The following is a 14,526-nucleotide window of genomic DNA, read 5'->3' on the forward strand; positions in this document are numbered from 1 at the left end:
CGGTAGATTTAGTAAGTAAAACAATAATTTTGCACCTGGATGACACTCTCAAGTCATGTTTTTGCCTTTTCTTTAACGTGGACTACTACGTGAAGTTTCCTAATTTCGCGTTTGAAGGACGACGTAGACAAGCGACGACAAATTTTTCTTTCTCTATTTAAATTTGGAATCGAGCCAGGCCCGTAGCAGGGGGAGGGGCAGAGGGGGCTTGAGCCCCCCCAGAATTTTTGGAAGTTACAAAACAAGTTGCCAAAAAGTAAACAATTAAACCAAATTAATGTGCAGCAATCAGTCTTGAACTCTGACGCTGCAAATACCTTTTCACAACCCTTCAAAAATGTGTTTACTACCTGTCAGTTTCCTTTGCTAACAGTTTGTTTTTATATACAACAACAACACAGGTACTCCTACCTTGTGAATCGGAAATAAGAACAAAAATGGATCGAAATCAACAAATCTTTTAAGCCCTAAAAGCTTTTGAAATAAACTACTTGTTTCCTAAGACATCCGCTCATTTATAGCATACAAACGTCCTTAGACCTCCTTAGTGTATAACAATTTAGTGTTCGCGCGTTGTCGAAAGACACACAAATATGTCCTCTCAAGAGCCAGAGAAAAAATTCTCCCACAGTCGGATTCTTACTGTCCAGCTCAAGCCAAATTTTAAAATAGAAAGAAAAAATTGTCGTCGTTTGTTTACGTCCTCCTTCAATCGTGAAATTAGGAAACTTCACATGGTAGTGCACGTAAAAGAAACGGCAACATAATGTACCAAAAAGTGTGATGCAGGTGCAAAGTTATTGTTTTACTTACTAAATCTACTGGTTGTTTTTTCTCTTTTTTGATGTTCTCGTTGCATCTTAAACTCCCTAATCAGTTTTTTTTTGGGGGGTGACGCGGGGGGGGGGGGGGGCATGCTCCCCCGGAAATTTTTAAAAATCTAGGTTCCCAGAAACCTCATTTCCTGCATTTTGAGACCCATTTTGGGCAAATCACAAATTTGTTTTACAGCAGCTTTTTAAGCTATATACATCATTTCTGCGGCATAATTGTCTCAACTTAAACAAGAAAGTTCAATGTACATTCCGCGCCCTGTCAAGTTCTGATAGCTATTCCATCAGTGCTGATAGTCATACACCAAGCTGGTAAACTGCATCATTCTCGGGTGTAGGCCTTCAAACAAATTGACTATCTCGTCAAGATTGACAGGCATATCATACTTGATATGCATCAGAACCAGGGCGGACATTCTACTCTCTCGCATGGTACACCTCATGTAGTTGTTCAACCTCCTCATTGTGCTTTTTCTTCCGCCATTATTGATCTTCAACCCCCCTCTCCTACACGCCTGGATATTAAAGTACTGCTATTAAAAATGACAGTTACAAGCTTTTCTGAAGATGGCCTACGGCTCAGATTTACCGTCAACTGAAGTCACCAACAACAGTTCTGTTATTAAAAACTAATCTGGATGTTCACACTAGGCATACTACTGAGTCCACTGATACTCCTGGGTTCAAATAATTTACTAATCAACAGTCTTTATATAAGTGAGTACTATTAAACAGAACATTAAACAATCTATTGATATAGTTCTGAGTACAACCACTTAATAGAAAACTACTCCCCCACGGATGATTCAATAGTGAGACTGTTACGTTTTTATATTAATTTGAACTTGTACAAACATAGGTGTCTACTTCAGTTTATATTCATTATTGCTTTTCCAACAGATATGCTTCATTTCCTCCGTTGTTGTTAATATGAAATGCAGATCTCGACCTCAGTATGTAAAACAAATTAAAAGTGGAAAATCGTATTAAATAAAATTGAAATAATATTCAATTTCTTCATCTGTTTCTGTGTTGAGCCACTTTCAATTTCCCCTACTAGCCAATTATTGCTGGTGACCCCCCCCCTCTTTCACTCAATTTTTTTTGGTAGCCCCCCCCCCCTTTAGTGCCATTTTTTTTCTCTTGTTGCCCCCCCCTAAATCCCACCAGCCCCCCCATGCTCATAAAAAATGAACGGTCCCTAAAATGAGCGGATGTCTTAGAAAACAAGTAGTTTATTTCGACAGCTTTCACGGCTTCAGATTGGTTGATTTCAATCCATTTTTATTCTTATTTCCGATTCACAAGATAGGAGTGCCTGTTAGCCATAGTCAGTATGTGTTAGCGAAGGAAACTGACTGGTAGTAAACAGACTATTGAAGGTTGTGGCCACGTACTTATGAAGAAAAGTTTTGCCCTTCTCATTTAACTTATTGCGATAGCGACATGATATTTCAGTTGTTTCGTTCATTGTTCGTAGTCAAGCGCTATGACATGGACGGATGTCTGAATTTGGGCCCATCCGAAATCACTACCACAAACATTTGAAAGACAACTCCACTCACGTTGATTGTCCTGCCTTGTGCTGACGAGAGCCAACCAGCTCGAAACAGCTGTCCACGGTTGTCGCATTCTGTTGATTCTCGGTTTGGTCTCTATCATGTCGCTGTCGTGTTAAGTTTTCTACGCAGTCCGATCAGCCTTGCAGAAATTTGAAAAGTTACTGTATTTTTTTATTTGTCTGTGTTTTACGATGTAAAATGGTCTCTTTTAAAGCGTCACAAAAGTTTGGGCCATGCCCAAATTGGTCTCCTTTAGGGGTTTAATTGAAAATTTCCGACGAGCATCCCCGCCCCTTACAAATGAGAGTCCCCTCCCCCCTTCCGGGCTGCGGGCCCAGAAATTTAAAAAAATACAAGAATAGTTAAAATACACAACTATAAAATTAAACGCAACACGAGACTGGCTTAACAAGTCTACGACACTTATTACATTTAAGACAGACAGACTTAAAAGTGCGGGGATTTCACAGTCGTAATAACTTAAGGCGGTTTTATAATACTTTACAATTGCCTGTTTAAAATCATTCAGGGCTTTCACGCACAGGTTAAGTTCATAAGCAACAGCGTTCCATACGCATATGCATCTGATGATGTAGGACGTTTGATAATGGGTTTCCTATGGGTGGGAGATACTTATACAGGGACATTTTTGTGCGGTTTAAAACTCTTCGGGGAAAGCAGAACTTAGCAAGTGCTTTTGGTATCCAAAAAGAAAATTGGGGGTAGCCATGCATTTTTCAGAGATAATTAAGTGTCAATTAGGAAAAACACGCCATACATAGCTTTGTATTTGACTGCATTTTAGAACAATTGTTGCTTAATTTTCCCTTAAAAAATGCGTGGTTCCCCTTAATTTTTTTAGTATAGCACGGGGAGGGCAGGGATGGGGGGCCCCATTAATGTGCAGCAATCAGTTTTGAACTCTGATTTGTTTACTACCTGTCAGTTTCCTTCGCTAACGCTCGTTTTTATATACAACAGCAACAAAGGCACTCCTATCTTGTAAATTGGTAATTAGAACCAAAATGGATCGAAAGCAACCAATCTCAAGCCGTAAAAGCTGTTAAAATAAACTATTTGTTTTCTAAGACATCCGCTTATTTATAGCAATACAAATGTCCTTAGGCCTCCTTACTGTGTAACAATATTATATAACAATATTATCGTGGTTTAAAATGATAGATGAGTTAATCGTTTGTCTCACGATTGAGTCACAAAGATGTGGATCGCGACGTTTCGACCGCTATACTGCTGGTCTTCATCAGGCGATGGTGTCGACTGATTGCGTGACACAAAGTGATTAATGTTGTAGAAATGGCGTGTCCGAGCTGGAGAAATAGGCGCGAAACCGACACCCGCAAGACAGAGAAATACAGAACGGTGAGGAGAGAACTGATGGAAAGAAATAATAGAGACCTTTAGATTTTAGTACGAGTACGAGTACGACTACGAGATTTGACTTCAAGATTGTAGCGAAGTACTAAGAACAGATATATCACAGAAAGTTTTATTTCACTCTTTACGAACGACGAACTTGACGCAGTTGGTTTGAATGATGATAGTTAAGCCCTTTAGTGTTTCCAAAAAAACGAGATAACCTACGTTTTTAGGACTCGTTTTCGCCACTACTAGATTCTTACAAAAACTCGTAGTAAAATGACGACAGCTATCACGTTTTCCCGCCAAAATGACACTGGTTCACGCGTCGCACTCTTTGTTTAATTGGAGAAACTCGTAGTCGTACTCGTACTCGAATCTAAAGGTCTCTAATATGTATCCGAGTCCAACAAACGAACATTGTAGTGGATGTCCTAGGAGGATACGATAAGTAAAAGTGAAGAACGACTTGAACAGTTTGCTAGGAAGGTCTAAGGGGCCAACCATTTTACTTTGAGGGGCGGGGGTGGGTGATTTTGAAAAAAAAATCCTGCAAGTGCATATGCGTAAGAGAAAAATTCATGTACAAGACCATCGTCCCAAAAGAAATTCACGCACGTACAGTGGGCTGGAAAAAAAAATCTGGCAAGTTGTTCCCTGGGCTGACACATTGAACTTTTGTATCAGCAAACTGTTAAAACAAAGGCACAGGGTCCAGAGGGGATGTGTTTGTCGTTAGATTCTGTATACCGCAAACCAAGAGTTTTTTCCTTGGCACTTCGTGCCTCGGTCGCACTTCGGGCGACGTGCCGTTCGCCAGCGAGGCTGTGGCTTGCGGTTATTGATTTTCAAAATGGCGAACAACAAAGTCGATCTGGGTCAGATAAGAAGTATGAGGGGTCATCTCCGCCAAAATCCTGTTTCAAATTCTGTTATGGAGAACCTTCCACTTTTATTACGTTTTATCAAATTCTTTCCTCAAGACAGTAGAATAGAAATTGAGCAAACAGAATAGAATTTAGGAAATCAGAACCGAAATTGAATCAACAGAACGGAATTTAAACATCGAAAGCACAGCGGGACAGAAATTGGAGCAACGCACTAACTCGCGGTACCAAGGGTGTCTGAAAGAAAGGGAGTTGACTGTATCTGGAAATTCCAAGTTAACATTAGATCTTAAAGTGTAAACTAAGAGAATAAACAACTAAAGCAATGCCAACAAGAAATGGATTTAATGCATTGTACAGTCTTTGAAATAGAGACTGTAAACTTTGATACAAATGACACAGCATTCATATTACAAATAACTACATAAATTACAACAATTGCCCCTTAAGCAATAAAAATATATACACTGATCAAGTCATTTGGCGGACAATTTTAGAGCCAGGGCATTTTAATATTTTCCCTTTTGCTCTGCCTTCCTTAAACCTAGGAATTAAATTGCTCAAGGTCAAAACTATTTGGAGAGAGACCATCATTTTTTAAATAAATTGAATTACAGACGTTTGACTAAAATAACTTCCCGATATTACGGACTCTGCCTTGCTATTAAAACACTAACTCACACTCACGAGTGTGTCAGCAATAAAAGGAGTTGACTGTATTCGGAGAATCCAAGTTAACATTAGGTCTAAAAGTGTAAACAGAATGAACAACTTAAGCAATACCAACAAGAACTGGATTTCATACATTATACAGTCTTTAAGTAGATACTGTAAACAAGACTAGAACATGATAAAAAGAGAAGTAACCTTTATTTCAATAGGGTAACTCCTTCAGTTTTTGTACAAGATAAAAACTGCTCTGCATAGAGGCCCTACAAATACGTCACTCGCAAAACCTCGCGAAGCTGGGGCTGGGTGGAAAGCCCTCTTTACTCGTATTGTAGCATCAAATGAGGAGATTAAAAGGTTTCTGAACATAGCAACTATTTTTATGAGCATGGTCTTTTCGAGGTTCCACAGGCTAGTTTGCGGTTGAAAATCTATTTCTGACGCGACGAAATGAACAACGTGCGTGAAGCGCTGACGTGTTCGATGAATTTATTTCCCACGGAAAATTATTTTACCGCGGCCACAAAACGTGTTATTTCTTCAATGTAATCTTTCACAAAAAAAAGATTTCTAGAAGAAAGGAAAGAGATTCTGGAGAGATAGTTCTGTATCCAGTGAATATTGATGAACATTGCAGTTGAAATTTGACCCGGCACGCAAGCTTTCCCGATGTATGCAAATTTTGCTCCAGAGGACGCCAGACACTCTGACGTCATTCATACTTTGTTTTTCACTATTGCTAGGCAACAGTGCGGACACCTTCAACGAAGTATATAAATATATTTTTCGCTCGAATTCGCGCGGCTTAGCTCCGCTCGGGCCGGCTCGGCCCGACAAATTTATTAACCTCGCTTCGCGAGGAATTAAAATAGTGCATAAAGAACTGTGGACGGCTTTGTTACAAATGACACAGCACTACAAATATCTAAGTAAACAAAAAGCATCAACTCTTTTTCATTAAAAACATAAACACTGATCTAGTCATCGGTGGGCCATTTTAGAGGATATTTGAAATTTTTTCCCTTTTCTTTTGCATTCCTTCAAATCAGGAATTGCTCATTGTCGAATCTATTTGGAGAGAATCATGATTTTTGGCTACAGTCCTTTCAACCATAATTGTTGAAAGGACTCTGTAGCCAAAAATTATTATTAAGCTATCAACCCAGACAGACACAAATTTAACATGGACACCACGATATCACAGACGGTTTTCAGTCACTGTATTGCATATTGCCGTCACTGTTATCATAGTTTCTATTAACAATTAAACCTTACAGTCAAACCCTGTTACTGCAGACACCTAGTTTTTTTTTTTTTGAGAAAAATGTATGAATTTGGGACAAAAAAATGTTGTTACTAATAAAGTGACTATATTGGAGTGGATGCCCATACAGCTGGGTTCAACTGCACTTCTGCAGCTGGAGGTTTTTTTTATCGTCTTTAAATCATGACTTATTTGAAATATGGTAAACCAGCTATTTTGATTTATAGAAATATTCCTGTAAACTCACTGACATAAAAGAGGTCAAAGTTATTCACTGATCATATGATTTTCATAATGTTCAATAAGTGAAGTCTCACCACAAAGCTCCTCTTGACAAATCCAACAAATGTGTTTTTCGACATGCCCTGTCTGTTGTACCTGCAAAGAGCACGTTTCTGTTGTAACGTTTATTTTAATACAATCAGAAGCGCCCTTGTGAGACTTACCATGATTTCTTAAACTTTTAAAGCGGCTAAAACACTTGCCACACTGTTTGCATTTATAAGGCTTCTCTCCAGTATGGACTCTTTCATGTTTCCTTAGGTTGTTTGGTTGACTAAAACACTTGCCACACTGTTTGCATTCATAAGGCTTCTCTCCAGTGTGGACTCTTTCATGCATTCTTAGGTTCCCTGCTACACTAAAACACTTGCTACACTGTTTGCATTCATAAGGCTTCTCTCCAGTATGAACTCGTTCATGTATCCTAAGCGTTCCTTCTCGACTAAACAACTTGCCACACTGTTTGCATTCATAAGGCCTCTCTCCAGTATGAACTCGTTCATGTATCCTAAGCGTTCCTTCTCGACTAAACAACTTGCCACAGTGTTTGCATTCATAAGGCTTCTCCCCAGTGTGGACTCTTTCATGCACTCTAAGGTTCCCTGCCACACTAAAACACTTGCCACACTTTTTGCATTGATAAGGCCTCTCTCCAGTATGAACTCGTTGATGTATCCTAAGCGTTCCTTCTCGACTAAACAACTTGCCACACTGTTTGCATTCATAAGGCTTCTCTCCAGTATGGACTCTTTCATGCATTCTTAGGCTTCCTGCTTGACTAAAACACTTGCCACACTGTTTGCATTCATAAGGCTTCTCTCCAGTGTGGACTCTTTCATGCATTCTTAGGTTCCCTGCTACACTAAAACACTTGCCACACTGTTTGCATTCATAAGGCTTCTCTCCAGTATGGACTCTTCCATGTTTCCTTAGATCTCCTGCTTGACTAAAAAACATGCCACACTGCTTGCATTCATAACTCCTCTTCCCTGTGTGAGCCCTTTCATCGTTCCTGAGACCTTCCACACAGTCAGAACATTTGCCACACAGTTTCCCTTTACACTTGTTTAGGTGTCTTCTTTTGTCCATTAACAATCTCGACATCATGTTCTTTCCTGTTTTATCCATAAAACAAAATAAAATTAGCTTTCCCAGTATAATTCAATCTAATAAGCATACATCTTTTAAAGCAAGATCTATTTTTGATGCGGCAAAAAAAATAAATAAATTATTGATGATTTCATAGAATATACAAAACTGAAAAGTGCCATGGCAATCTTAGTTGTCATTCAGTTTGAACAAGACACTTGAAAACTGTAAAATGCAAAGATTTGGTAGGGTGTGAAATTGGCAGTTTGATGGGGAGCATTAGGTTTTTTTGTGGTAGAGGCAGTTGTTGAATTGTTACGTGTGGGTACTCAAAGTTGTACCTCAAGTTACAGTCATTTGAAACTCCCTGTACGACATCTTGACCATAACTGGGGTTCCTGTAGATGGGGATAAAGTGGAAGTAATGCCCCTTGAGAATTCAGCCTGTTTTGTTAGTGGAGTCAATTTGTTTTTGCTCCACTAAGGAAAAGAGCAGTACAAGAAACAAACAAAAACATTTTTGAGTCTAGTTAATAAGACCAAAAATGTAGACAAGAATAACTGAATTAAAAGGCTTAAAAATAACTGTCTTAAAGAGCATGCTCCTGATTTATTTAAGGCCCATTTTAAAATCAGATGCTGTGACATCAATTTTTATCATACTAGATTAAGCAACAACCCTTTTTAAATATTGGTAGTGAGTAAGAAATTTCTACGCATACTTTGTATTATAAAGGTGCAGTTATTTTTAACTCATAATTTTTTAGCAATTTTTAGCATTTTAAATACTCTACTGTTGTTAGAAACTACCATATTTGTCAGTTTTATTTTTCATATGTTTCTATTTTTTAGCCTTATGTTCTTATTATTTCATTTACTATTTTCACAGGGCCCCTATTGATAGCAGTTGTGTAACTGAGGTGGTTACCCTGTATAAAGAACATTATAATTTATGATTATTTTGCAGCAGTGCATTATTATTATTATTATTATTATTATTATTATTATTATTATTATTATTATTTTTATTACACTGGCAAGGAAAAACTAACGATATAATGTTGTGACGTTTCAGCTACATCATGACGCCATTCTCAAGGAATGAATAAATACAAGCAAGTTCAACAGAGTAAGACCTTACTCTGTTGAACTCACTCACTTGTATTATTCATTCCTTGAGAATGGCGTCATGGCATTGACGAAACACTATATCGTTAGTTTTTACTTGCCTGTGTATTTCTAAAGCATTATTAATTTATTATTATTATTAATTATCATTATTAAAACAAGGACAAGGACAACCCAGTGAGTGTGTGCATGTGTAGGTGAGGGGGGTGCCTTAACATGCAAGCTACATGGTTATGTGTTGTCAATATCTTGTTCAACCGAAGGATCTTAGGCTGTGAATTTTTTTTTCCAAATCTCGTTTGGTAGTTTTCCTTTTTGCCATGACCAAAAGCCTGGTCAAATGGTGCATGATACTCAATGATGGTAAAAACTTGTTTGCTCGTTTTCCCACAGGTGTCTCGAAAACGAAGACCTCTAAAACGAAGACCCTAAGAATCTAAGACCTTAAGACCCCGAAAACTCGAAAACTAAGACCCCCGAAATTTCCAAGTGTAAGTACAAAAAAATAAAATAACATAAAATACATTAATTTATACCTCAAGTGAAATTTAATTCCTTCCTGTGGTCATACCATGGTTATCCGCCATCTTGAGCTGAGCAACCGCGTTTCTTGGAATACTGACCGGAAGTGTGTTTCCCGCTCCACTGGACCGGAAGTGCGTTTGCGAACGTCTCAGTTGCGCTGCTGGGTTTTTATTTAATTACCAACTACAAAGAAACGAGTGTTAAATCCCTCCTCCTGGGAATTAAAACCACGCGATCGTGAGAGCAAAAGAAATGAAGCCTAAGCTTTCTATTATGAAAGTTGCTGTAATGATTTTGAGGTTCTTCAATCCCGAGTACATCCATACATTTATCTCTATAGCAAACCAGCCGTGAACTGCTACTAAGCCATAGTTCCCGGGAAAAAATACAGGGAAATGTATGGAAAGTTCAAAACACAACTGGACACTTTCTGGCACAGCTTACATCCCTCCATTTTTTTCCCTAAAATTCTTTTTTTAGTACCAAAAGTTTCCAATTCATGAATATTTCAGAAGCGATGTTTTATGAAAATTATTTGACATCGGATTTCCATACAAACGCTGTTATTTCAAGCCTGTTTGCCTACTCGTCAAAATGGCGTCGAAAACCGTGATAAGGCCTACTTTACAGGGAGTCTGATGAATTTTGTTAAAAATAGGAATCGACACTCGGGATTGAAGAACTTCGAAATCATTACAGCAATTTTTATAGTAAAAAGCCTTGGCTTCATTTCTTTTGCTCTCACCATTGCGTGGTTGTAGTTCCGAGAAGGAAGGATTTAACACTCGTTTCTTTTGCTAGTTGGTTATTAAATAAAAACCCAGCAGCGCAACTAGCGGGAAACACACTTCCAGTGAGTATTCCAAGAAACGCGGCTGCTCAGCTCAAGATGGCGGATAACCATGGTAGGACCACAGGAAGGAATTAAATTTCACTTGTATTTTTTGCTATTTTATTTTTTTGTACTTATACTTCGATATTTTGGGGTCTTCGTTTTCGAGTTTTCGGGGTCTTAGGGTCTTAGGGTCTTAGCGTCTTAGGGTCTTTGTTTTAGAAGTCTTCGTTTTCGAGACACCTGTTTTCCCACCAACTATTATGCACTACCATCAGCTATCCTCAACTATCATTCAATTCAGCTTGTTAAATTATTCATGATAGTCGATGATAGTTGATCACGCACATGATAGTCATAACAGTGGATGACAGTTTTGACTATCATCAAATACCATCGACTATGATGTGCCATTTGACCAGGGTCTATATCATCGGCTTTTACTCAACCTCTAAATGACCTGCAACCAACGGCATTTAGCTATCCTTGCATCAAGTGAACCATTTGGCTTAGAAGTGGGTTGAAAGGCATGGAATTGAGTTTCTTGTTGATGTGCTTTGTGGTGAATTTAAACAACGAGTGGTTATGATTAATTACTAATGACCAAATAATTATATTGAGCTTACAATAAACTTCTTATTTTTAAAGTTTATGTCTACAGACCTTATCACGGATTTGGAAGCCATCTTGATGGGTAGGCAAATAGGTCTTGAAATAAAAGTGTAAAAACAATGAATTGTTCAGAAGCGAAGTTTTATGAAAATTAGTTGACAACAGATTTTCATACAAACCCTGTTATTCCGGAAAACCGGTCGTTTTGCCTACAAGTTGTTTCGCTTATGTCTTAAGTCACTTCGCCAACGTTTAAGGTTGGTTCACTAACATCCTATGTGCATCAGTTTGCTTTCTAGGTTTACGAATTACGAATTCCGTGTATTTGATTTTAAAATACATAGATAGGTGTCATTGTGCTGTGTTAAAAAGTTTTACGCTTTAAAGGGACTGCCTTACAATTAACTAACGCCATAGGCATAACTGCAGCAAATTATTGAAATCTTAGGCAAACTTTTGAAAATTTCACTGGGCCTGACTGATATTATAAGTTTTCAAGAGCTATAAAAACTGTTTCCCAAGTGACTTTAATCAGTTACCTTCGATGAAATTTTCATGTCGATGAATTTTCATTTTTTTTTTTTTTTTTTTGTATTTGGGATTCCATAATTCGTGGTTTGAGGTAAGCCCGCTTCCAAAACCCTGATAAGGTATTTTCGGTGGTTTAGGTTCAGGTCCATTTATTTCACACTATTTACATAAAATTAACATAGAAAGAAAAGTATAGTAGTTACAACAGATGATTACAAAATAACATAATTACAGTAAAGATTATAAAATGTGTGTGGTGGTCAAAGTAGCAAAGGCTTTCTAGTTGACCACCACCTACTTTTAAGTAAACAAAGAAATGACACTGAGCTTTATTGGGATATAGTAGAAAATATAGGAAATGTTTGTAGAGCCTAGGATTAAGGTACAAGAGAGAATTACATGTATATAAATTAAGGTAATTGTTAGAGATATACTGAACCAAGCAAGAAATTTAAACAGGACAAACTTAATAAAAGAAAAACAAAAACAAAAAAAACATACAAACAAACTACCAACAACAACAACAAACAAAAACAAAAAGAAAGGAAAAGAACAACACATCATCAGCAGCAACAACAGCAGCGACAACAAAGACCAGTTTCCCATATGACAGAAGCAGAGTACTTAAAAGTAAATTTGCCTATGGTAGTTCTAACTTGTGGTCGGTGGAAATTAAGCTTGGCAGTATTTCTGGTGTTATAGGACTCAGGACAGTTGTTGAAAGCTTTAAAAAAATTATGGAAGATTGCTGGAGCAGTTGATGGATTGTTACATATTTAAATGCCAGTGAGCAGATTTTGAATCTAACAACATTTAAAAATTTTAAAATTTCAAGGATTTGGTAATATGGGAAAGAGCGTCCTTGTTAGTTTCCAAAAAAAAAATACTGGGCATGCATCTATTTTGTTTAGTATTGATCTTATTTAAATATTCTGATAAGTGTTGCCCCAACACATTGCACCGTAATTAAGATAAGGGTAAATAAGTGCATGATACAGTTGTTTTAACATCTTTAAATTCAGGTAATTCTGTAGTTGGTAGAGGATTCCAAGGTATTTAGTCAGTTTGCCTTATACATGTGCTATTTGAGTTTCCAGTTGAGCTCATCTAAATAAATGGCTAAATAGTTCAATTTAGATACTAATTTTGACACTAGTTTTGCGATCAATGTTTAAAATGTTGATATTGTGTATAGTTGGCTTCTGTGGAGATGTTATTATCATAAAGTTTGTTTTCTTCATGTTAATAGACAACTGATTGAGATTGCAATAGTTAATTACTTTCTGAAGTTCTGAGTTCATAACTGCCTCAAGATCTTTTGATGTTTTAGTGGTCTCTTGTAAGCAGTTAAAAGTGCAGTTTAGCCGCCTGGTATTTGAGGCTTACAGGCTGCGAATGGTTCAAAACTCAATTCTATCAACATTGGATGCAACTGTCCAACATGAACACCGTATTCTAGCAGAATGTTCAAGACGTACTGGCAAATTATAAAACATGGCGGTCAGTTCAGTGACACAAACAACCTCAAAACCTTCATTTGTATGGTAAAATCACGTTACGCTGGTCTCTATTGAGTAATAACATTACTCAACGACCTATAAGTTGTGTTAAAATCAGTGAAAAGTTTATCTTACCTTCAATAAAAGCAATCCTGCCGCTTACTCGATCACAAACCTGACAAACCACAACGTGCTCGAATCATCGAAGGAGTTAAGGAGGGGCGGTTACTCAGCATTAGATAAACCTCGAACTGGACTTGTGGATTTATATGCATTGGAACGAACACAGTTTTCTGGTATTAGTTTTTCTGGTGTTTTCTGGCGTTTTACAGGTGTTAGTGAACGTTATTTTGCAGAACCACATACTTCTGGGGGCCCGAAATTAACATGGTGCAAGATTAATTGAGAAGGATTCTTTTTTATACTTGCAGTTGAGCTGGGTACAGTTGCCATGAAAACATTGTGAGCTATTAACCGTCCACAATACAGGCAGACTAACTCGAGACCGCGAGTTATAGAGTCCTTATACCGGGAATTTATTTCAGTCAAACTTCGGTAATTTATTTTTACCGGGGATTTAGCTGCTGTTCGTGTTATCGGCATGGTAGGCTATTGTCGATTGTGCTTGTAAAAATGGCATATTATGCAGTGATGAAGAATCTTTGGAAATTATGCCAGTTTCTCTAAATTATGCTTCCTACTATCAAAATCATGCTGCTTGGTTTTTATAGCAAAATAAATACAGAACAGACCCTTATAATAAATATCCAACAACGTGTCCTTACATGTCTTAGGCGTCGTTCACACTTGGTGCCCGGGCACTGCGCCGAGGCACCGTTACGAAACTGTGCCTTGTTCAGACTTCGGTGCCCAGTTTTGAATGCGTGTTCACATTCGGCGCTCAGTACCTTGTCAGGACATTTAAATTTTCGCGTATTTCACAATGTATCGAAGGCACATGCATTTCTTAAATGTACAAATTCCACTTGCTTCACTGTTCGATCAACGTTGTGTTCATCTTTCATCAATTTTTGCACTTGACCATAAACTTCTTTGTTTGTTGCTATCCCTTCCACGTTTTCTTGCACTCTAACGTCACAGTCACTGTAAGAGTCGATTAAAACATCAATTTGCTCATTCGTCCACCTTTGATCTTCCGCTATTTTGAAACTGAAGAGCAAGGATTTGTGGGTAAAATAACTTCTAAGAGCACGGATTTGTGGGTAAAGTTCTTGGGCACTCGCTAAAATCGTGTGCAGACTTGTGCCCGTTCTCGATTCAGTGCCCGAGTACAAGGTCTCCACCTTGTACCCGTGCCCGAGCACCGTGCCCAATTATTAGCATGGTCACTTACAAAACGTTGTGTTCACATCGGTGCCCGCTAGGCACCGTGCCCGGGTACAGTGCCCGGCCGGGTACCAAGTGTGAACGACGCC

At 38.1% G+C, this 14,526-nt stretch overlaps 1 protein-coding gene across 1 annotated transcript; it reads right to left on the reverse strand.

Annotated features, from left to right (window-relative positions):
- Window positions 1-4,982: 4,982 nt before the first annotated feature.
- On the reverse strand, window positions 4,983-13,289 carry LOC146460094 (uncharacterized). Its single transcript, XM_085088403.1, has 2 exons — window positions 13,226-13,289; window positions 4,983-7,989 (listed from the first exon to the last, which is right to left on the reverse strand). The coding sequence occupies exon 2, from the start codon at window positions 7,979-7,981 to the stop codon at window positions 6,860-6,862; it is 1,122 nt and encodes a 373-aa protein (XP_084944529.1). The 5' UTR covers window positions 7,982-7,989; window positions 13,226-13,289; the 3' UTR covers window positions 4,983-6,859.
- Window positions 13,290-14,526: the final 1,237 nt, after the last annotated feature.

The sequence above is a fragment of the Pavona decussata genome, unplaced genomic scaffold (genome assembly GCF_977016875.1).
Source record: "Pavona decussata unplaced genomic scaffold, jaPavDecu1.1 SCAFFOLD_214, whole genome shotgun sequence".
In the NCBI taxonomy this organism is placed as follows: domain Eukaryota; kingdom Metazoa; phylum Cnidaria; class Anthozoa; order Scleractinia; family Agariciidae; genus Pavona; species Pavona decussata.

Excerpts from the sequence above, each read along its gene's own strand:
- LOC146460094 (XM_085088403.1), bottom strand. The coding sequence starts at position 7,981 with ATGATGTCGAGATTGTTAATGGACAAAAGAAGACACCTAAACAAGTGT.